We start from the raw sequence: 23,157 nt of genomic DNA on the forward strand, positions 1-23,157 counted from the left end.
AATTGTTTTCAGTAAAAAAATCTTTTCTTAACACATGTGCAAGAAATCTTGACTAAATCGTAGTTTGATTTGTCCTTGATATATCGGCATGTTGTACAGAAATATTTTGTATAATACAGAAATGATTTTTATAGCAAAAGAAAAAAGAAATGGAATTGCTTTATAAATCAAATAATTTCTTTTAAATAGTCAAAGCTTCAACGTAATATCGAATCATTTTAGGCGAATCATTTAAATTGACTAAGTTATTTTACATACGGTTTAAAAGATTCGAAGCTAAAAGCCGTAATATCTGCACTAATCTTTTACTCTTATTACATTTAGGATGTTCAAACCAATGCTCAAAACTACGTATGTGTGAGTCGGACGATTGGGTTGGGGCTAATGAGTTAACTAAAATCAGAGAGTAGGTGCAGATTAGTTTTGTGTATTTAAAAAAAAATCGAATCCATTTGTATATATTTAACAGTTTGGAAATATATATTCAATAGATTACAATGGTCTAGTGGTTTCAGAAATTGAATTAAAGATCATAACCTCAAGTTAGATGCCGAACCGGTCATTATTTACTTTCTCCTGCAACTCTTCTATGGCTGTCAATGGCTATTTTAGCCATAATTAATCTATCTTTCATGTTTTTTCTGTTGTTTTGAGATAAAGTGGTAGATCTATCATTTAACAATCGACTTTAACCATTTTTTTAATGAAAAAATTGAGGAATCCGATTTTGGGTAATTGGTTTTTCTAGCTGCATTTTCGAACAAGGGTTTAAACATTTTATTGGTGAATGCATATAATAGGGTTGGACATTTTATCTGTTAAATATGATTCGATTCATTATTCAGTTTGATTCGATCCGAAAAATCTGGATATCCGTAAATTGTCGAAACAAAAAGCAAATACTAAAAATAAATATCCGTTAAAAATAAAACAAATCACAAATACTAAAAAAATTTAGAGATGGATATTCGATCCGGTCCGACTTTTATACAAATAGATGTATATTTGCAATTAAATATAGAGTCTTAGATGTATAATATTATATAGTTTTTATTTAACATGAATTTGTTAAAATTTATTTTAGAAATCATGTATATACATATTAAATTAAAGAATATAAATATTTATACAAACTACAATTTTTCTAAAAACATTTTTATAGTAAAAATTATTAATTTTAAAAAATTATAAAACATTTTGTTTCATTAATTTTTTACTTTATATTTTTATTATATAAAGAATAATTCTAAAAGAATAAACTGATATTATTTTTTATAGATTTACTTGTATTGAACAAAATAGATGAATTATTCATAATTATCCATGAACATTCACAAATATAAAAAAAATATTGATATCCGGAAAATCAGATATCCATATCTTTACAAAGCAAAGCAGAAAATAAAATATCTGTCAAGTACGAACAAATGACAAATACTAAAAATATGGTATGCTCAGTCCTATCATATGAATAAATTTCTTGCAAGAGTTCATTTTCTGTTTTTTCAATGTATCCTTATTATAAGTTACAAAAACGTAGTATTATTATTTTACTATTATTGGTTATTGTTATCATTATTTATTTATTTCAGTTTGGAGTTTATTGTATTGAAATAAAAAGGAAAAGTTGTATGGACCTAGTTATTATTTGGTAAAAATAAATCTCCATCATAAAAACGCAGTACAAAACATTTATAAGCATTACAGTTAACTAAAGAAATAAAAGCACAGGAATCGTAGTCTAGACTCCAGTCTTTGTAAAGAATAATGATCATCCCTTTGCTTAAACGTCAACACCACATCGCTGGACAAGCTGGTACTTAACAGCTGGACCTTCACCGGAAAAATGACCGGCAAGAGTAATGTAAGCTGGACAATTGACATGTAGGCGGTACCTTCCGGAGATCCACGTTCCCACTTTCCATCGAACCCAACCGTCGATCTTGATGTTCAGAAGCACCATCCCTGCCATTAGATCTTGGCTTAAAGCAGGCGAAAAGAACGGTGCCACCGGCACGGATGTTCCGTAGAGAATCGGCGACCATAACGTCACATCAAGGTGACCTTGGTAAGTGGCCGGCAGTAAAGTTGCCAACGTCACCTATGCAAGAACTTAGACAACTTTTAGTCCCAAACTATTATTTAACATCATAAATATTATAAATTATAACTTCCTAAACTAACATGTAAAATCTTAGCCAATTCTCATTTTGTGTAATACATACACGTTGAGATCGGTCTATTAACAATTAAGATTCGTCGGTCCTTTCGTATATGTACATAACATGAATCTTTAGCGTATGAAAAATAAAATATATTACGAAGATTCCTCAGTACTCGTGTATTCTTAAAATATGCATTGATTTTAAAAAGAAAACTAAATCCCAAATTATGAAGTATAGCTAGACACTTTTTTTCGTTTGAGATCGGTCGTGTCACAACAAGGTTCGTGGGTCCATTAATTTTCTTGATAACATTTTTACTAGTACGATTTTTTTTGTTCTTTTGGTTTTGCTAAGGAAATGTTTTAGAGGGGATTGCATTGAAGAAACGCTATACAACTCAACATACCTGCTGGTTGCGGTAGGAGGCGTAAATGTCAAGGCGGTCATAGAAGATTCCGATCTTGTCATTAGGATTTCGAGAAGAGAGAGTGACCTGGAGATTGGAGGTCAGAAAATTGGGCTGAGAGATGTTAAACGCGTAAATGGTTGCGTCTTGAAGAACAAAACGCGGCCCGTGCGGGTGAAGAATGGCCCACACCAAGAAAACCACAAAAAGGCCAGCTGCAAGCAAGCCAAGCACCGCCGCTCCTATGCGTCTGCGCATGTTCTCATCCTCGTCGTGGTGATGTTCACATTCTTTCTCCGTCATTTTTGGCGGTTTCTTAGTGATGTGGTTTGAGAGGCAGAGAGCTAACCTTTTTGTTGTATTTCAAGAAAAGAATAACAGAGAGTTAGTGTCTTTTTTTTTTTTTTCACATCAAGAGACAGAGAGTTACTATGGAGTTAAATGGTGGTGATATATATACAACAAGCGGACCCTTTGCGATGATAAATTAATTCCCAATTAATTAATGTATATTCGAAACGATTATCATTGCAAAAGCGTAAGTTCATGTTCTGCTTATACAATTTGTTTTGTCAACCATCGTTATTTAACAAATATTCTTGAACTTTATTTTTCTCACTTTTTAACTTTAATCTTCTTTTTTTTGTGCAAACTTTTTAACTTTATCTATAATGCAGATTTCAGGAAGAATATGTTTTATTCCTATATAACTTTAGCAAACTTTTTTTTTGCTTAATAATTTTAGCAAACTTAACAAGGTCGTTTTGATTGGTATTTTTCTTTTTTGCTGCGTTTTATTTTTGGGTTAGAAGATAAGTTGTAGGCCAATAGAATACCAAGATTAATTTCTAACCCACAATCTAAAATTTTCATATTTAAGGCATCTGTGGTCTCCAAGGTAAAACCATAACGATTTTTCATTTTTTTTATCGTTTAAGACAGTTCCGAAACATCGTTTACAGACATCATTCGTAAATTTTTAAAAAGCTTCCCCACTGTAAAGTATTTTAGAGGTGGGTCAAGAATCTTCTTTCCATAGCAAGCGAATTTGTTCTGCGGTGGTAAATATAGGTATCTTTTTCTGTTACAGAGTATAAAGGCGTCGAAAACATCTAAACAGATCAAAATAAAAGTTCTAATACTGAACACTAAACAATTCACAAACAGTCCAGTAAAAATGTGCATAAACAATAAACTCTTAATTAGGCTTTCACATTTGGCTGTCATAAAATTTGGTAGTGTCAGCGTAAGGGGTAGCTTGACAATTAATTAATATCCTCCTGGAGGATATGATGATGACTTTATAAATAGGTAAAGTAGAGGTGGTTGAGACAAAAAAAGATTTATAGGTAAATTCAATTGTTTCGTTCCAAAGAAAAAGAATAAAATGGTAAATTCAATTGTTTGGTGATAAATTCAATATCATTTGGAAAGGTCCTACTTGGGTAACTCTATACCCAATTTCCTTATTGGAATAGAGATCTCTTTAGATACAACAAACCAAGAGATATTCTACGTCCAATATCTTCCCTTTTTTTGGTAAAATCCTGTATCTTCTGTTCGTTGGTTTTATCTAAAAATATGTGTGTGATTTAATTGGTGGAAAAATTGCCGAAACCAAACAAAAATCCAGCATATTCATATTTTTGGTATAAAACCATTTTTATCCATTTTGTCTTCTTTTTACCTTTTCTATTTTCTAAAATTTAATTAAAAATAGTTTATGAATCAAAAAAATTATAAAAATATAAATAATTAATAAAACACTCATATACACAAACTGATATTTTTTGTAGCGAAACTTGATAAACAAAATATTTAAATATTCTACTAAAAATGAACTTCGTCTTCTATAAAAAATGAGTTAGTAGAAAACAAATTTCAGATCAAACATATTCATTTACATTATTTAGAATGAACAATCGATTTCTTATTAAATTTTTAAATATGGGGAATGCATATTCTACTAATTGTAAAGATAGATATTTTTCTGTCGAATGCAGTTTCTATTTTTACAATGTATTCTAAAATTTCCGGAATGCAAAATCTAGAGTTACTCAAATGTCTACATGAGATAAAGTTCGTTTTCAAGATTTTTGTTAAGGTTCTATACAGTATAAAATGTGCCTTTTACGGATAATAAAACTTTTTACTTTTATGAAAAATTAAGGAAATTTCAGTTAATAAAATAATTTAAAATATTATAATTTCCTAAAACATGTTTTGACCGATTTGCCTTGTGAAAATATCTAAAAGAAAAACGATTTTACCTTTTCTTCTTCATCAATCTATGATTTCTCCATAGTTTCTCTTGTAATTTTTACAAATTTTTGTTCTATGATGTATATTTATACAACATGTGGTATTTGGGAATTAAGTGCAACTACGGAATGGGTTTCATTCACCTCATCAGTTTGTCCTAAATTATAAAAGTTGATATTAAACGACACAGAAACATGATGACTACACCTATCATCGGTGGCTGTACTTTGAAGATTTCGAAAATGATGTGTTCTTTGAAAAAAAAAGTATGGTTTTTAATGATTCTTTTTTTTTTAATAATAAAAGAAGGAATTATTGCTTTGTGCAAATTCAAACGTTACAGGAAAAAAAAAAGAGGGAACAGAAGAGAGTTTGGTTTGAAGAATGTGGGTGGTGGTATAATACAAATCGTTACCTTCAAGAACAATTCCTGGAACAGCCACTGTTGTTACTATTGATGTCATCGATCATCATTCCTTTTAAGCTCTTTGCCAACCAAATAGCAGTTTCTCTAGGCGAAACTTTGTTCTTCCCAAACGGCTGCAACACGATGGCCAGCTCTTCCAGCCTACTCTGCTCCAGCAAATCCGCTGACAGTTCCAAGAGACCTTCAAGCGCCTCTGCTCTCTGTCTGAACGACTTGATGTCCAACGTCTCTTTCACAGCTGGAACCGGAGTCGTTTCCTCTTCAGGCATGAACGAGTTTGGTCTTGTCTCGGGTGGTGAGAAATCAGAGCATGAGTTAAAGCTCTTGGTCTCTGAATAGTTAGTGATAGGGTCTGGTGGTCCTTCAGCATGAGGAGGAGGCTCCGAGGTTGTTGTATCAGAGGAGGGAGTGGCTACTACTTTCCTCACTTCGAGTTCATCTCTCACAACGTTTATGAGTTTCCCAACGTCCACGTTCTGGACACCGACCTCAACGCTTTCCATGACCGGCTGGTCACTCCCTACTCGGAAACTGCTGTGCCGGATCACGTGTATGACGTCATCAACCACCGAAGGACTGTTGCTCCTCTCAAGAGCTGAGTTCTGAGAGACAGCTGTTTTGTTATTATCCGAACTTGTATTCACTTGGTGGGAAGGAACGTATTCTTTGACTGTGAACTTATCATCATCATAACCTGAAGCGTTTGGCTCGTAGCTTTGTAACGTTAGAGGAGGGCTACCACTCTCTTTAGACGCAGGAAGAGAACTTCCTCCTGGCTGGTGGTTTTGAACATCAGGGACAGGAACAGGAGCAGTGTCAGCAAGCCGCATGCTGGTGCTGTGTTCTTCATCTCTGCGGATCATCATCTCTGACGAGTATTCACTATGACACGATCTTCTGCCGTCATCATGTTCATACGGTGTGGAAGCATCATCACAGAGCTCAAATGCTTGCATGGACAAAGAAGACGAGATAGAGTTGCTGCTTTCACTCTGCATCCCCCCTTTGGAAGATCCGACAGAGGTTCTCTTTGGCTGCTCCACCGCTTGGACACGAGGTTGTTGATGAGTAGTAGTATTGTTTTCGTGCTCTGGCGGCTGACATGGATACAACAGCTTCACGGTGTCTTTAGCCGCCATATTTGGAACATCTGCTCCTAATTGCCTCGAGGTCGTTCTTCTTGGTAAAGTAGTAGGAGGTGTCCTTTGTCTTCTCTTAGCTGACATTGCCTCTTCCGGCTCCTGTTTTGCAGCGGGAGCCAGAGGAATTCTGTCGTTCCTAGGCTTAAGTTTTGAAGAAGAGTCTATCACTGGCATCTGCAAGTTCAATTTTATCATATAATCTTTAGAATCAATACTATTGAAAGAAGAGAATAGGTGTGGTCCAATTATTTTAATACGATTATTAAAATATCTTATTAATTATTTAAAAGAAATATAATAAAAAAACACAAATATGATTAAAACAATAAATATAAAAATTAAATTTTTAATAATATATAAAATAAAAAATAAACCCGCCTTTAATCTAGTTATATACTAAACTTGGTAAAATAGAGAGAGTAAGTTACTTGATGATGCTTCGGCGGTGTAGTCTTTGCAGAATCAGAGGCAAGTTTTGAAAGTGTATTTACGTTGTTAGTCTTGGAGCTATGAGCAATGTCACCGAGTTTGGGGATCTTTGAAGGAGTTTCGTTATTGTTGTTCTTCTGTGTCGGAACACCAGACGATGTTGTTGTTCTCCCTCGGTTAACAACTCTCATGGGCGAACCGTTTTCTCTAGCCTTCTCTTCTTTCAAAACCATCATGATGTTCCTAATAGTTTTCGGGTGTCTCTGTTGAATAATCTCTGCCCGCTGGTCACTCTGTGAGGGCTTTAATATCCCATGGCTATCTGTTTTCGTCGCTGAAACGCTCTGTTCATTTTCATTTTCAGCTGGTGGTTGTTGTTGCTGTGTATGGTCGACGACGATGTCTTCTTCATCGACAGAAACTGAATCGGTCTCAGGGAGTTTATTACCGTTGCTTGGAGCCACATGTCGATTACTTTTGTCGCTGACGTAGAAGTTATCTCTCTCACTGGAGCTATTGCTGTTCTGGCTTTCAGCCATACTCCTCCGACCCTCACGAGAATTGAGAGGCTTCTCTGGAGTTATAGACGCTGCGTTAACGACTGGACGGTACTGCTCAACATATGGCTGCAAATAAGGATGCTTCAAAATTTCGGAGGCCTGAATAGATAGATAAAACAAGTATTTATATTATTAATCTCATTCCAAAAAAAGTGAGGGAAGGCCACAGCTTCAGGTTCTCTAGAAAGAAAACATACGCTTGGCCGATACTCTGGGTTCTTCCTTAGCATCCCCTTAATGAGTGCTTTTCTGCAATATTCAAAAACTTATATTAGACAGAGAACTGTTTATTAACCAGGAATTATTAAACTTAATAACATCAAAGCGTCAAATCAATAAATAGATTAGAAAATGAATCTTACAAAGATGGAGAATAGCATGAAGGCAACGGACCAATTGAGGAACGATTAACCTTGCTTATAAGTCCTGCCATATCCTGAAACCATACAATCTCAATTTCAGTTATACACGTAAGTCTAAATATAGGCTCCTTAGGATTTTATTCTCTGATAGAGACATAGCCTTCTCTGATCAGTTTACCCACCAAACCAGGAAACAATTAAAGAACGGAAACAAATACATATAATTACAGACGCAAAACACTTAGATTTATCTAAGTGAAATTCCTCACTTACAAAAGCTTTGAAAGCAGGTCGAAATGCAGCCATCTCATAGATACAACAGCCTGTTCAACAGCATACAATCTTGTCTTAGCCTCAGCCACAATAACAAGATTCTTAAGCGTTCATATGATTGTACATACCTAGGGACCAGATGTCTGATTTAAAACCATAAGGGATATCAGCGAGCAGTTCCGGGCACATGTAGTTTGGAGTTCCAACGACCTAAATTTAAAATGCCAATCCATGAGTCCAAAGTCTTTGTCACACTAGTATCAATTATGAAACTTTAGAATAATCATTAAGAAGGTTGTTATATTCCATCTCATAACCAATTGTCAATGGGAGGAGTGAGTACATAGAACACACGACTGTCATAACCTTTGTAAGATATCGTTATGTATAAAGCATAACTCATATCAAATCTGCTGATGAATTGCTAATGTGCGATAAATACAAGCTTTATGCACAACAATCATTTTAATGCAAGTAATTTACAGAGACTTTTTTGACATACCGAGGAAGTTAGGTCATCCGCCTTTAGAGTTTTAGCCAGACCAAAGTCTCCTGTATATATACAACACAAGGTAAGACACATATTTTAAAAATATCTGTAACATTTCTTTGTGGAGGTCAAATTGAAAATCTAAACTTACCAAGGCGAACGTCATCTTTAGTAAGGAAAATGTTGGAGCACTGGAAAGAGCAGGGGCGTCACAAATAAGTCCATAAGAAAATTAAAGCATGACAGAACACGATTCAGACAAGTAGCATTGCCGATTGGTTTTTTCTTACCTTGAGATCACGATGCAGAACATAGTTAGAATGAAGATACTCAACAGCTAACAAGAGTTGCGTAAACCACTTGCAGAGTTTCTGCAAACCAATAAAAAAAAAGAAAAAGAAAAATCACCATAGAGTACTACTAATCAATCACTAAATCATGTATCAGATGGAAAGTAAGCAAGTGAGTACCTCCTCAGGAAAGTACACACCGTTTGACTTTTTCATCAACTCAGCCCTGCCAAAAAAAAAAAAAACATTACAGCACCAAAAGATTTATTTTAACGAACTCTTTGACTTGTGTGAACGAACAAAACAACAAAAGAGGAAAATATTTACAGAAAGTAAAACTCACATGTCTCCTCCTTCACAATATCCAGTGACAATACAAACATAGCAACCCTGCATTTTTCAAATTAAACTCATATTTAAAAAAAGAAAGAAAAACAATAAAATCTAGTCGATGGAATCTATAAAAAATAAGTGAAGACATTACTTTCTCAACCCAAGCTTCTTTAAACTCGACGATGTAAGGATGCTGAACCCTCGCAATTAAAGCCATCTGGAAACAAAACAAAAAAAAAATCGTGTTGGAATCTGGAAATAAAAAAGGCGATTGGTGTTCAAATACTTACTTCTTGATGAGCAGATCTCCGGCAACGTTCCGTTTGTCGAGCTAATCTGATCTTCTTCAGAACATACCTAAATTTCAAAAACCACACAGCTTAGGCGAATATGGAGGGAGAAAATAAAGAGGAGAGGAGAAATGAATGAATACTTCTTTCTCTCGGCCTTGTGATGAACAAGAATGGCGGCGCCAAAGGCACCACGCCCGATCTGCTCCATGAGCTCGTACTGATCCATCCGCGACTCCATTTTTGCCTCCCCTCACCCCAAAAACTTAAGGGACAGCGATACTTGAGCCTTTTTTCTTTCTCTCAATAAAAGAGTCGAGTCCACTTGCTTGCTTCTCTTCAACGTAATAGTAGCAAAAAGCTACCTGACCTACACGCTTCCTCTTCCCCCAATGATTCACACTTCAGATCCAGACATTCTTTTTCGATTCTCTAGACTTTACCAAGATAACTGTAAATCGTTTCAGATTCACATGCGAAAGGGATTTGACAAAGAAGAAGAGTGAAAACTCTCTCTCTCTCTCTTATGTGTTTGAGTTCACTTGCACAGTACGAATCTAGACGGGGTAGAGCGGATCCGAGTTGGTTTCTGGTTTTGCGAGATTAGGCGACGTTTTAGTAATTTGTTTTTCTTTTTTCCTTTTGTCAATAGGTGAGCAGTTAAAGTAATTAACCAACTAATTTTTTTCTCGTCAACAATTAACCAACTAATATATTTGAACAAAAAAAGACCAACTAATATACATTCATTTATATTATATGTCAAAAGAGAAATACCAAAACAGACGGAGTTTAATTCTTATGTAAGGTTGAACTACTAGTCGAAAATAAGAAATTGTATTTATACATAAAAGACATTCTAAAAAAATGCTATATTTCTACAAAACCCTTTTCCCTAATAAACCCAGTTGTAAGAATATTTGAAATATAAGCAAGTCTTTTGTTGCATTGTGAAGGACTTCTCTAATTGTAATTGGAAGTCGATTTGATTTGACCGTCGAATTGCATAATGTTTTTAACTAATTTCTGTCAACTGTAATTGCATTATCTTTGGGTCATAAAACATTTAATGTGATTTTAAATATGGTATTGTTCAGACTTAAATTGCCGACAAATCCAGCTGTTTTAATGGAAACGATACCTGCTCATCTCCTTGTCTCTCTATACCACTGTTAAAAATAATGATTGGCTATTATTTTATTTCATAATAATGATGTGGCATATCCCTGAACGTGACAAAATCTCTTAGAAGTATTTAATATAGCTAAGAGCTAAAATTCTAAACCGAACGAAACCGAACTGAAAATTTTGGTTTTCGATTAGTTCGATTCGGTAAGAAAAAGCAAATTTGGGTTTCATTTCAGTTTGATTTGGTAATCTGTTAGTTTGGTTTTACAAAAAAAAATAAACAGTATTATATTAACTGAAATTCCGAACCAAACTAACCAAAATCAAAATCAAAATAACCAAACCGAACTAATCAAAATCAAAACCAAAATTAACCAATTTTCGAATTATATTCAGTTTAAACCGAAAATTTAACCAAACTAACCGCAAAATCGAAAACTATGAGAATTTTTTTTTCTGGAACCAAACTACCCTAGAACCAAATGGGACCAAATTTTTTTATGACTCAATTCAGTAAAATTTTACTTAAACTGAATTACCAAAAACCGACTACTCGAACATAACTAGACAACTACGTGAAAATGCATGCCTAGTACTGGTGCAGATAGAGTTGGGCTAAATTTTAAAACTCCATATTCAAACCGGAACCCAAAAATCTGAGCCATTATCTAATCCAGCATTTAAAACTATCTTAATGGATTTTGTAAGGTGGTACAAAACATATCAGAACCTATTGTTATTAACCAAATCTAAACTGATAACCAAATAAATCTAAAATTAATAGTTGACAATTTGATACAACTATTTGAAATATATATGATTATTTCAAATACTCAATTCAAGGTTTATTTTGATATGATATCTAAAATTATTATTAAAATATAACATTCCAATTTGTGATATATGAAAATACTTTTAAAACATTGATTTGGTTTACATAAATCATTGAAGTGCAAATACCTTTTCGGTTACACATATGTCTATAATTCCAAGATTAAGCATGTTAAAACTAGAGTTGTGGGATGATGGATGATTTACTTGTCAGTAAACAAGACTTTCTGAGTTTTTGAAAAATTAAACACGGCATGTCGCATGGAATGGGTCGAGTGAGTAGACCAATTACCGTGGATGGTCGGGACGTTACAAATGGTATCAGAATCGAGCCTAGACGAGTGTGGATCGAACGTAAGAAGTCTATTAGTCGTGGGCGGTCGAGGCATTACACAAAATTTAAATAAATACCTTAAGTACTCAATTAATTATAAATAAGTACTCCATAATTGCTCGTTGAGATAACAAATGTACTATATATCTATAAAGTAATGCATATTGTTTACAATCTATTTTGTTCCATGTTTGATTTAACATTTTATTGTTATTTTATCATTTTGATTTTTGATGTGTGTTGGATTAGTTTTTATTCGGTTTAAGTGTTTTTAATGTTTTTTCGCAATTTTGTCTTTTATTTCAGATTTATCCAAACCCAATTAGAATATTCTGAATCCGGGTGATATATAATTATTTTATGGGATTTACCGATGCAACGTAAATTTGAACCAATCCAAAGTTTTAACTATCTGAATCTAATACATACTAATAATATATGCAATGAGATTTGGAAATGTAAACCTGAAAACTTGAAATATCCAATCTAAATCCGAACGGATATTCGAATGTTCAAACTAGATGCATATATAAAAGTTGTAAAATAAGCATGAATTTTTTTATAAAAATACATGATTTAATCATTGATTTGAAATTTTATTATTTACACACAATATATAGATATACATATACTAAAAACAAAGCTAGAATTTTTTTTTAATGTTTATCTACTAACTGTTATACCACTGTCCTAAAATATGTAATTTGGTGTTTTTACACATAGTAGAAAAATATATTAAATTTTGCCTAGAAACATATCATTTTACATGATTAGTTATTTTTGATATTTTAAACCAGTAGAAATTCCATAAAAGACAATTTTCTTAGATATCACAAAAACTTGTAATAAAATGGTATACCAAAAAAAAAATCTACAAATAACGTTGATTAAAATGTGAAATGATTAAATTGCACCAAACTCTAAACCATTACCCAACTCCACCCACAAGATAATAAACTCCAATCTAATAGACTAACCCAACACAAATATAAAAAAAAAAAATATTTTAAATTTTTCAGTTATGCTATTTTTCTATTTTGCTATTTTTCAGTTATGCTATTTATATGTGTTGTTCTGGTGTTGAACTTGTTACTTGGTGGATTTTGAAGTTGTTATCCTGCATCGAGATCTAGAAATCGACCATGTTCTTATTTGTCGTCTGCTCTCAGTCTGTCAGTCACCAGTGGTCTACTCTCCATCACCAGTAGTCTGTTAACCGCTAGTCATAGGGTTTTATGGTGGCAAGGCATTCGTTCCTCTCTTTATGAGCTTCTCTTCTTATTTGGCGAGGTGGTCCATGATGCTTTTTATCATGTCCATCATGGATGCATCAGGCACGAGTTCACTTCCAGCGATTTCATTGTGATCTTTACTTTAAATTGTAAAAAAAAGATTGTTTAAAATGTTTTCAATGGTAATCTGAAGGTACGACCCTATTTGAAGACCAAGAGAAACGGAAAAACATACTAAAAGAAGAAAAGAAAAAAACATAGCGTACCTGATGACGTAGGCACAGGGGAAACATGGCGGGATCCTTCCGGCGTCCCATGGAGGAGCCGACGTCATATATGACGTTAGTCAACACGTTTACCACACAGTATTTTATTCCAATCTTAACCTAGAAGACTAATTTCAACATCGGTCTATAAATATACGAGACTGAATCTGTGAGAGAAAAACAATCGAACAAACATTATTCATCTGGAATCCTAATCGATAAAAATGGAAAGAACAGAACCCGAATCAGGAAATGGGCGGAGGGTGGTGGTTATCGGAGGCGGAATCGCCGGCTCGTTGGCCTCCAAATCCCTTCAGTTCGATTCCGACGTCACCCTTATCGATCCGTAAGTTATATCACCACCCGTTGACTTGTAACACATTAAATTAAAACATTTGATTTTGGGTTACTTTGTTATGTCTCTTTTTTAAGTCATTACTTTGTCGTAGATTGGAGATCTGATATTGTCTTTTTTTATTGTTGTTGTGTTTGCAATGTTAGCTGAGATTTTTGATTTGATATTCAGGAAGGAGTACTTTGAGATCACATGGGCTAGTCTGAGGTCCATGGTGGAGCCTTCTTTTGCGGAAAGAACGTTGATCAACCACAAAAAGTACCTTCAAAACGGCCGTGTTGTGACTTCTCCAGCTGTCAATATCACCAACTCTCAAGTAGTCACGGCCGATGGGCTTGTCTTTGCGTATGATTATCTCGTGATTGCTACAGGTCACAACGATGTGCTTCCCAAAACCAGACCAGAGAAGCTTTCCCAATACCAATCGGGTATGAATCTTCTTCTTTCCAAGCTTTAAAAAATATGAAGTAGACTAGTAGAGTACTCTTAGGCTTCGAATGTTTTCAACCGTCCCGCACCGCAGTTAACATGAACAAAAATCTTACATATATCATAGTTGAACCGCTTGTTCCGCACCGCTCAATTCGCAGTTACCATTCGGAGCATTAATACCACTAACACGAGTCTTGCTAGGATCTATTATTCTCAATCTGACCTGAACTAATTTGGTTGATTGCAGAATATGAGAAGATCAAGTCTTCTGAGTCAGTTCTGATTGTTGGTGGAGGACCCTCGGGCGTCGAGCTCGCCGCTGAGATCGCAGTCGATTTCCCGGAGAAGAAGGTTACTCTAGTACACAATGGACCGAGGTTATTGGAGTTTGTTGGTCAAAAAGCTGCAGACAAAGCATTCGACTGGCTGAAAACGAAGAAAGTTGAAGTGATACTGAATCAAAGGGTGGACCTGAGTTCAGCTTCAGACGGAGATAAAAACTACCGAACATCAGGAGGAGAAACGATACACGCGGATTGCTATTTCCTCTGCACCGGCAAGCCTTTGGCTTCGGAATGGCTGAAAGGAACTGTGCTGAAAGATGGTTTGGACGGTAAAGGAAGGCTGATGGTCGACGAGTACTTGAGGGTGAAGGGTCGCAAGAATGTATTCGCGATTGGAGATATCACTGACGTCCCTGAGATGAAACAAGGATACATCGCTGAGAAACATGCCTCTGTGGCTGCGAAGAACATAAAGCTGTTGATGTCCGGTGGGAACGAGAAGAAGCTGTCGAGCTACAAGCCAGGCTCCGATATTGCCATAATATCTTTGGGAAGAAAGGACTCGGTGGCTCAGTTCCCTTTCATGACAGTCTCGGGCTGCGTCCCTGGTTTGCTCAAATCTAAGGATCTGTTTGTGGGGAAGACGAGGAAGGCAAGAGGTCTGGATCCTAATATTGTGGATTGAAATATTTGTGTTTTTTATCAAGTTTGTTCATTGATGAGGATTCTTGTGCAGACGCATTTGGTCTTTTGATCAATTTCATGTTTGTTGTTTGTTGATTTGGTTTCGCTATGTGTTAATCAAAGATACTGTGGTTTGCCTTTGTTGCTTCAAAAAAGTGTTGGATTGAGAAAAACCCCTACTGTGAATGTTTAATCTCGTCATGCTACGAGGGATTTTTCCCCTAAAATAATTTACATTAACCAAAGAAATATACGATAGAAATTTAACAGCCGGATGGTATCAGAAAAAAAGCCCAAGAGTTACATGGAAATCAAAGCTTTAGAGTTTGAAGGGAAGCGAAAACCAATATGATTACGTATGAAAAAAATCAATAGGACAACTCTTTCAAAAGCTGCATTGACAAATGAGATAACAAAACAAAGAACCAAACAAGGCTTAAACACTTGGAGTGAAAAAACAATCTACTGCTAGTGAGTAGTGACAGGGGATTTGGAGATCCATTAGATTTCTTTTTATACACGTAATCATAAATTTCATACCCTATTTCTTTTTCTTTTTTTCTCAAAAAAAAGAAAATAAAGTGGAAGAATGGGCTTTCATTTTTTATATGTTACAGATATCTTATTTTCTTATATTTTATTTATTTTAAAAACTTTTATACAAATTTGGTTCGTTTATTAATATACTGAAAAAATTATATGAATATGTAAACTTAATTAGAAGATTAATTCCGGTTAATAATTAATCAAATAATAATTAATCAAATATATATTGGGACAAGCTTTATTATCATATGGATATTAGCACACAACAATTTTTCAATATGGTTTCCAATTTTTTTTTCATTTTTAAGAAAAACAAAAAAAATATGTAAGATAAAAAAATTATGTAATTCATAAGCCACAAGTGACTCTCTTTCAGTTAACCGTTGTAAAATTTATTAAAGGTATAAATGAAAATATTAATCATAAATTAGTTTTTACTTTTTAGTTTTGTGTTTGAGTTATATTGTGGTATATAATTTCTTCTTTGTAAAATCACTAAATCAAATGCTAAACCAACATCAAGGAAAAGTGGGTGTATTAGAACTTGAGTTAATGTTTTGGTGATTTTGTTATTTCCAAGTTTGTTTGTTTTTAACAATAAACAATGTTATCAACATTTTGAAACATGCATGGTAATAGTATTTTTTAATAGATATTATCAACAATTGTACACAACTATTTATTGTTAGTCTTTTTTAAAAGCAATCTTATTTCCATTTAAATTATTCAACAAAATTTATTTTTACTTTAAATTATTAATTATGTTTGGTAATTAAAATTTACAGACAAAAAGTTAGTAATTTTTATATAACAAAAAGGTTACCAATCAATTATATTATTAGTAACTATAATTTATTGAATATAATATATATATATATATATATTGTCAAAATTTTATTTATACAAATTAAAAAGAAAAATAGTTTTATTATCATTTATTTATCTTAAAATGAGATAATGTTTTATTTTTTAATAAATACTTCATTATTATAATTCATATTTTGATTGTTTTACAAAACTCGTTTTTCAATTTGTACATCAAAAAGTTACGATCATTAATTTTAACAATATAAAACTCTTATCTTTACTGCAAACCTACCATATAAATTTATTGTTTTTATTATATACTCTGCAAATTACATCAAATTACATGCTGCAAATCAATCTTAATTCTATATGTCACCACCAATCGGAGCATTGCCAGATCGTACAAAAGAACTCAGTGTGTTAACTAAGTTTTATGTTACGAAAAAAAAACGATATAAAATTCTTAAAATAATTACACCTACAAGTTTCAACGCACAGATTCCTCACATACCGGCATCACCATTATTTGTATATATAACATTACTTCTGCCTTAAGTGACAAAAAAAAAAAAAAAACATTACTTCTGCCTCGTCCATGGATAAAGCTTCATCTCAGGCTTGTAATAAACTCCATCTTTTCGAACTGAGTAACCACATACGTAGCTAGGGTAACAATAAGCAGATGTGTCCGGATTAATATTAATCTGAAAATTCACAAATCCAAATCTGGACCGGAGATGACAATGCGTGGAAGCTTGCCTCCTCTTACCGTCGTACTCGAATTGGACCACAACGTATTTGTCTCCTGGTTTGCTTTTCCTCCATACCTTACTACCGTTTGTGCATACAAAACCTGCATTTCCATTATTCTTTAAACCAAACAGATCATTGGAGATGACGATTCGTACAACCGCATTTGCCCGTACCCTAAACTCTGGTCTGTAGTATTGTTTGTGGTACGCTTCTAAGGAGTTTACAACTACTGATAAGTTTGAGATTTGTACAAGGAGAAGGATGAGAAGATTCGTGACAAGGGTTTGGGGATTCATCCTCATTGTAGATTTTTGAGTTATTGCGTCTTAACTCTTGATTGTGTTTTGTTTTCTCAAATCTTGTAACTTCTGGGTTTTATTAGTACAGATTTTTGTTAACGGTTTTACTCGTTAATTAATACACTTTGGTTAGTTTGTTGGTGCGATAAATAGAGGAAAACAACTGAAACGGGGGTGGTCGTTTGCTCACATCTATTTTCATTTGTTTTATTTGTTTGTGAACTTCTTCACCAGGCAATCGACTTAATATAGAAATATAGTTTGCATGGTGTTAGTTTCCGTTTTGTGCCTTTTCATAATATGAACGTATTTTTTATAGAAAGTTCGTTTCCGTTTGGACTTTTGTTTGGAGCTCTTTTCAACCAATTCTCTAACTAACCAAATTCATTATAACAAAACACTGCTACGGTTGCTTCATTTTAATATTAATTAATTTCCAGCTAATAGTCCCAAATTTTATATTTGTGTGGATAGTGGTCACTAAATTTTATATAATTAGAGTTTTTAATAATTCAAACCCCAACTATTTTTAGATCGGATGAAAAACTTCCAACTAAAATTTTATGTTTTTTAAAATTTTCAAGGCCTCAACTATTAATTATCGTTAATGAAGTTAACCTATTTTAACACTGCTTTTTCCACCATAATTTCACACAAAAATATTTTTTGTTAAAGGCATATATATGTTAATATCATGATTTGCTTTTTTCCTAAAACAATTCAAATATGTTAATATGAATTTCATAAAATGTATTTAATGTCGAAAAGTATCAAAATGGTTTTGTAGCAAATGTGTAATATATGCGATTAGTTGTCTCTTATCTTATTAGCAAAACTCTCTATTCTTAATGTGTACTAACATGCACAAAGGTTTCTAATACATACTTTAGTACAATTTAATTTACCATTAATAAAATTTGAGTATGGGCATATTATTCGAAATCGAGTTGTTGTAATTGTTAAATATATTTATTATATTTTTAGGAATCTCATTCTAAAATAAATAAATCTTACCTCAAAAATAAAATTTACTTTTATAAAAAGACATTCTTAGATTTTATTTGATAAATTGTATTTATTTCACTATATTAAATAAATTAAATAGATGTCTATGTCTTTATATTTTTAGTAAATTGTATGCTATTTTTATGATGAAAAAAATCAATGATATTTAAAATTATTCCTTTTAAAATTTTTTTTATTCAACTGATAAGTTCTCATTAACATATATATACATAAATAAATTATTACCATTTGTTTTCCTATGAACCATTTGAGTTTTTTTTTGGAACCATTTGAGTTTCTCTAGTATATATTCCCTATGTACCATTTTAAGTGATGTTTAAGGTTTTTACACAAAAATTAAGAAAATACAAATTTCTATGCAATTTATCTTGGTTACATAAAATTGTATTAAATAAAATCAGTCTGACCAATAAGAAAAACATGTAGTATTTTGTAATTGGTTGCAAATTTCAATTGATATTAAATTCTATCTAGAAATGTGAGAACATCACTTATTATGAAACAAAACAAAAATGTTTAAACATCACTTAAAGTAGTACGGAGGGAGTATAATTTAGGACTAATTTGTGAACTAGCCATATTTAAAGAAGCAATTAAGTAAATGGTATTGATTTTGACATAACGTGCAAACTAGCATTTAACACCTCTTTGACTCGATACCCCTAATAGTAATAAATAACATGTTACATATGGATAAAGTGGATGACGTCGATATATTTTTGTTTACCACGTACTTAATTATTATAGATAGTAAAAAGAATAAATAACATAGAAAACTCTTTAATAAAAAGTGTAATCCATATCAGCGAAATAGTATAGGACTCTAGCTTCATTCACAACCACAAAATACTAAACCTAACCCCAACATTTAAATACTAAACCATATCAACTAATCATTAAATCCTACATGGAATAAACCCTAATCCAATGTTAACCCTAATCTTCCGTAAACTAACCTCAAATTTTCAAATTCTAGTAAGATGTATTACCATTTTACATGAAGTATATATAATAGAAAATGTGAAAATGTAGTTGAAATCTAGATATCATCTTAACATATTTCTCAAATGTTGATATGGCTATGCCTTCATGGAAGGTGGTAATGCTTGCCCTAATGTCAACTCCAATCGTACATAAACTAAACCCTATTAATTAATCACTAAACCCTACTTGGAAATATAAACCTTAATCTAAGGTTAACCCCAATCTTTATAAACTAAACCCTAACCACTAATCACTAAACCATACATGTAAATATAAATCCTAATCCAATGTCAACTTCAATCTTTTATAAACTAAATACTCAAATTTCAAAATATCGGTAAATGCATTTCAATTCTACACATGCATATAGAATATAAAAGATGACAAATGATATATCACAAAATTCTATTCCATTTACGTTCAACGTATTATTTTTCTTTACAAAATCATATACACACTAATATAAACACATATATACACTGATACAAAACTCATATCAATAGAACATGAAACAACAAAGAACAAGATTGAACCTTCTTTTCAAGAATCGAATGAAATATAACATAGTAATAATACATTATATATTAATAAACATGGCAAATAAGAACATAGCCAAATTCGAAAGAAATACAATCTATTACATTTCACAAAATAGTACAGAAATATATCCATCGTTCATCTCCTTCGAAAACTTACGAGTTTTCACGTTTCGTCTTTGCTCAATAACAAATCTTGGATTGGGAAGATGGATGCACGGAGTCGCAACGCCGTCGGCCGGGGTGATGCTCATCTCCCGTGTGATGTGGAGGCGAATTGGTTTGGGTGTTGTTTCCGGCACCTTGCTGTAACTGCGGCAGAGAACTGGTTATTTTAGAAACAGAGAAAATTGGGATTTGAGAGAAGTTCTCCGATCACAAAATATTCTCAGAACTCAGACGGTAGTGATGATGTGGATCTAATCTGTGAATGAGTTTATGGCTTTCGTAAAAAGTTAAGAAGAGTTACAAAGGAGGAGGATATGAATGTTGAAGTGTTACAAATTATTTAACATAAAATAATTATTAATTTTTTTTATCTGCAGATTTCACTGGTCAAGAAAGAAAAAGGATATTATAGTATTAATATGTATATGTAACGGAGTGTATAGCTAGAAAATAGCTAGTAAGTGAATTATGTTTTTTTTCATGGCCATATGATCCAATTTCTCTATATGATAGTAGAGACGGCCCACGTGGATAAAGCCCACAACACAGAAGAGAATAAGGACGAAAGAGATAAACCAAAAACTTCCTTCCTTGTCTACACATCCTAGGCATCAAAATCCTCTGCAATCCACGAAACCAAAGATTCCTCCTTTTCTTCTCAGTTTTAAATCAAAAACAGTAACCCCCCATTGCTTGTTTCACTTTATGCCAAATCCTGTATTGGGTTCTCTTTATGTTTGAACTTTCTCTTAGGCCATCATCGCCATGGGAGCTCAGAAGAGCGTCCACGCTGGCAGAGGTCCATTCTTATGTTCTCCTTCTATCTGCCATCGATGTGATAATAATGTTGAAAAAAAAATGAGAAAGTCTGGAACTTGATTGTCAATTAACTAACACACAGCCCTGATTGTATTATAATTATGTATAGGTTGTTTGTAAATGAAAAACACTTTTTTTTAATTTCTTTTGTTTTTGTCTGTTTGATTTGCATTTCAGCCAAGATCGATGTGAATGTGGATTTCACTCACAAGCTTTATACTTCTTTAATTTTTCCTGCTTTCAGGTTTGCCTCTCCCTCCCCATCATCTCTATTCTTCAACTCAAACTCAAAAACATTGAAATCAATTCTTATGTAATTTCACAGGGACACTAGCAGTCCTCTTTCTCTAGTGATTGGCAGGCAAGTTATTTTTTGACTTTTTAATGATTAACTCTGAAGAACTGAAATGGTGTTTCAGTTGAGAAAATGGGTATCTGTCTGTCTGTGTTGGCAGCCTGTGTATCAAGCATCCGAATTTGTTTGGAGGAAGCGAGAAGCTTGATGTATCGTGGGATAAAGGGTTGTACGATTCCAATGTACTCGTAGCTTTCAGGAGACCTAGACCTGAGTGGCGTCCCCAACAGTGCTTCTTTATACAGGTTTCAACGAGAAAGAATGTGCATTTTATTATACTATGTTAATAGCTTCAATAAAAAAATTTATAAAAAAAATGTCACAGCATTCTCTGTCACCTGAGATTGGAGTCCACGGAACTCCATATGACAATTTCTCCCGGTCAGGAAGTGGAGGCGTAAATCTCTCTAAACTGGCAGTTGGTTTAGACTTGAGCGAGCCGGCTAGTTCAAAGTGGAGCAGCACAACCAGTGTGAAATTTGAGGTACCTTCAGCATTGTTGTTCTACTACTTCAGGGTAGAAGAGTAATATATTTTTTTCTTAAATTGGTGAAGCATGTGCGTCCTATGAACGATGAAGGACGTTTGATAACGAGAGACGTGGATGGATTTCCGGTAACCTGCAGGTGAGATATTAAACCTTAATTTTTTTTTGTTTTTGTTTCCTTGAGAGCACTAACTTAGCATAAGACACTGAATAATTTATTTGCTGTGCAGTGGAAATACTCATGACAGTATGGTCGTTTTGAAGCAAGAATCCCGGTTTGCAAAGGCTAACGACCAAGGTCTTTCTCACGTAAGATGCTCTTCAGTTTCTGTTTCAATATCCCAGCAAAACCCCTTTCCTCTCATACTAGTGTTTTTGCTTCTTCAGTTCAGCATGCAAATAGAACAAGGTATTCCGGTTGTGTCCAAGTGGCTTATCTTCAACCGTTTCAAATTTGTTGCATCAAAAGGTGTCAGGTTGGGACCTGCCTTTCTCTTAGCAAGGTACTGTCTGAATGAATCTTGCTTGACACAAGTTGAAGAGGCTTTTTTGGTGTGGATTCTGATTTCTGACCTCTTTTTTTGTGACAGCCTGACAGGTGGGTCGATTGTAGGAGACATGGCTCCTTATCAAGCATTTGCCATTGGTGGGCTAGGCAGTGTTCGTGGATATGGTGAGGGCGCTGTTGGATCCGGACGGTCTTGCCTCGTTGCTAATACAGAATTGGCATTGCCTTTGGTACTAATGAGGAAGCCTTGCTTTTATTGTGGCCCCCTCTGAACCATAAAAGTTTTTAAATTGAGCTTTGGTTCCTTTGTTTTTTTATTTTTGCAGAACAAGATGACAGAAGGAACAATCTTCTTGGATTGTGGAACGGACCTTGGTTCAAGCCGTCTTGTCCCCGGTAAAGCTCCTCTGAACCATAAAGAAGTTGTTGTTGTGTTTGAACACTAAAATTGATGCGATTGGAATTTGTTTTTTTAAGGAAACCCGTCGTTGAGACATGGGAAGCCAGGGTTTGGGTATGGATTCGGGTATGGAATACGGTTCAAGTCTCCGTTGGGTCACCTTCAGGTTGATTATGCCATAAATGCTTTCAACCAGAAGACTCTTTACTTTGGTGTCACCAACCTTGCCTCATCATCATAGCCCTAAATCAAGAGAAGCACATATGCAGTGTCTTGATTCACACGTATATATATACATTTGTGTATTGAGGTGAGACCAGAAACGCCACAAGACGAGGCTAACACTGCCACAGGATCAAAAAGTTATAGTGTGCAGCTGCCAGAGTTTTTGTCTGAATGCTGCTAATCAAACACACATTTGATTTTTGAATGCATCTCTTGCTTGCTTTTCCATATCTGAGTTGAGCTTTAGTTTGCAGTATGATTATTAAAGC

At 33.8% G+C, this 23,157-nt stretch overlaps 5 protein-coding genes across 5 annotated transcripts; 2 read left to right on the forward strand and 3 right to left on the reverse strand.

Moving 5' to 3' along the window:
• Nucleotides 1-1,625: 1,625 nt before the first annotated feature.
• Nucleotides 1,626-3,093, reverse strand: LOC108810064 (NDR1/HIN1-like protein 1). Its single transcript, XM_018582194.2, has 2 exons — nt 2,572-3,093; nt 1,626-2,101 (listed from the first exon to the last, which is right to left on the reverse strand). Exons 1-2 carry the CDS (start codon nt 2,872-2,874, stop codon nt 1,784-1,786), a joined length of 621 nt encoding a protein of 206 aa, XP_018437696.1. The 5' UTR covers nt 2,875-3,093; the 3' UTR covers nt 1,626-1,783.
• Nucleotides 3,094-5,102: 2,009 nt separating this feature from the next.
• LOC108810063 (serine/threonine-protein kinase Nek5) lies at nt 5,103-10,053 on the reverse strand. The gene is made up of 14 exons (XM_018582193.2): nt 9,573-10,053; nt 9,430-9,496; nt 9,291-9,356; nt 9,150-9,196; nt 8,987-9,032; nt 8,807-8,887; nt 8,668-8,707; nt 8,529-8,578; nt 8,155-8,236; nt 8,027-8,076; nt 7,754-7,827; nt 7,589-7,640; nt 6,831-7,490; nt 5,103-6,576 (listed from the first exon to the last, which is right to left on the reverse strand). The coding sequence occupies exons 1-14, from the start codon at nt 9,668-9,670 to the stop codon at nt 5,251-5,253; spliced, it is 2,739 nt and encodes a 912-aa protein (XP_018437695.1). The 5' UTR covers nt 9,671-10,053; the 3' UTR covers nt 5,103-5,250.
• A 3,244-nt stretch (nt 10,054-13,297) lies between these two features.
• LOC108810062 (uncharacterized) lies at nt 13,298-15,121 on the forward strand. Its single transcript, XM_018582192.2, has 3 exons — nt 13,298-13,566; nt 13,747-14,003; nt 14,255-15,121. Exons 1-3 carry the CDS (start codon nt 13,445-13,447, stop codon nt 14,974-14,976), a joined length of 1,101 nt encoding a protein of 366 aa, XP_018437694.1. The 5' UTR covers nt 13,298-13,444; the 3' UTR covers nt 14,977-15,121.
• A 1,785-nt stretch (nt 15,122-16,906) lies between these two features.
• LOC108808502 (uncharacterized) lies at nt 16,907-17,383 on the reverse strand. The gene has a single exon (XM_018580633.1). The coding sequence runs from the start codon at nt 17,381-17,383 to the stop codon at nt 16,907-16,909; it is 477 nt and encodes a 158-aa protein (XP_018436135.1).
• A 3,291-nt stretch (nt 17,384-20,674) lies between these two features.
• LOC108810060 (outer envelope protein 39, chloroplastic) lies at nt 20,675-23,116 on the forward strand. The gene is made up of 11 exons (XM_018582189.2): nt 20,675-20,893; nt 21,091-21,157; nt 21,239-21,274; nt 21,369-21,513; nt 21,594-21,752; nt 21,824-21,894; nt 21,986-22,064; nt 22,143-22,258; nt 22,346-22,493; nt 22,590-22,659; nt 22,741-23,116. Exons 1-11 carry the CDS (start codon nt 20,860-20,862, stop codon nt 22,902-22,904), a joined length of 1,089 nt encoding a protein of 362 aa, XP_018437691.1. The 5' UTR covers nt 20,675-20,859; the 3' UTR covers nt 22,905-23,116.
• The last annotated feature ends 41 nt before the right edge of the window (nt 23,117-23,157 follow it).

This window comes from Raphanus sativus, chromosome 6 (assembly GCF_000801105.2).
Source record: "Raphanus sativus cultivar WK10039 chromosome 6, ASM80110v3, whole genome shotgun sequence".
Classification (NCBI taxonomy): Eukaryota; Viridiplantae; Streptophyta; class Magnoliopsida; order Brassicales; family Brassicaceae; genus Raphanus; species Raphanus sativus.

What these genes read in the sequence shown, in the direction of transcription:
- LOC108808502 (XM_018580633.1), bottom strand. Translation starts at nt 17,383, where the DNA reads ATGAGGATGAATCCCCAAACCCTTGTCACGAATCTTCTCATCCTTCTC.
- LOC108810060 (XM_018582189.2), top strand. Translation starts at nt 20,860, where the DNA reads ATGGGAGCTCAGAAGAGCGTCCACGCTGGCAGAG. An exon ending in GAGCGTCCACGCTGGCAGAG is followed by an intron (nt 20,894 to 21,090) that starts GTCCATTCTTAT and finishes TTTGCATTTCAG; the next exon opens with CCAAGATCGATGTGAATGTG. An exon ending in AACAGTGCTTCTTTATACAG is followed by an intron (nt 21,514 to 21,593) that starts GTTTCAACGAGA and finishes AAAATGTCACAG; the next exon opens with CATTCTCTGTCACCTGAGAT.
- LOC108810063 (XM_018582193.2), bottom strand. Translation starts at nt 9,670, where the DNA reads ATGGAGTCGCGGATGGATCAGTACGAGCTCATGGAGCAGATCGGGCGT. An exon ending in ATCAGACATCTGGTCCCTAG is followed by an intron (nt 8,077 to 8,154) that starts GTATGTACAATC and finishes GCTGTTGAACAG; the next exon opens with GCTGTTGTATCTATGAGATG. An exon ending in ACCCAGAGTATCGGCCAAGC is followed by an intron (nt 7,491 to 7,588) that starts GTATGTTTTCTT and finishes CTATCTATTCAG; the next exon opens with GCCTCCGAAATTTTGAAGCA.
- LOC108810062 (XM_018582192.2), top strand. Translation starts at nt 13,445, where the DNA reads ATGGAAAGAACAGAACCCGAATCAGGAAATGGGCGGAGGGTGGTGGTT. An exon ending in GACGTCACCCTTATCGATCC is followed by an intron (nt 13,567 to 13,746) that starts GTAAGTTATATC and finishes TTTGATATTCAG; the next exon opens with GAAGGAGTACTTTGAGATCA. An exon ending in GCTTTCCCAATACCAATCGG is followed by an intron (nt 14,004 to 14,254) that starts GTATGAATCTTC and finishes GGTTGATTGCAG; the next exon opens with AATATGAGAAGATCAAGTCT.
- LOC108810064 (XM_018582194.2), bottom strand. Translation starts at nt 2,874, where the DNA reads ATGACGGAGAAAGAATGTGAACATCACCACGACGAGGATGAGAACATG. An exon ending in CCTCCTACCGCAACCAGCAG is followed by an intron (nt 2,102 to 2,571) that starts GTATGTTGAGTT and finishes GTTCTTGCATAG; the next exon opens with GTGACGTTGGCAACTTTACT.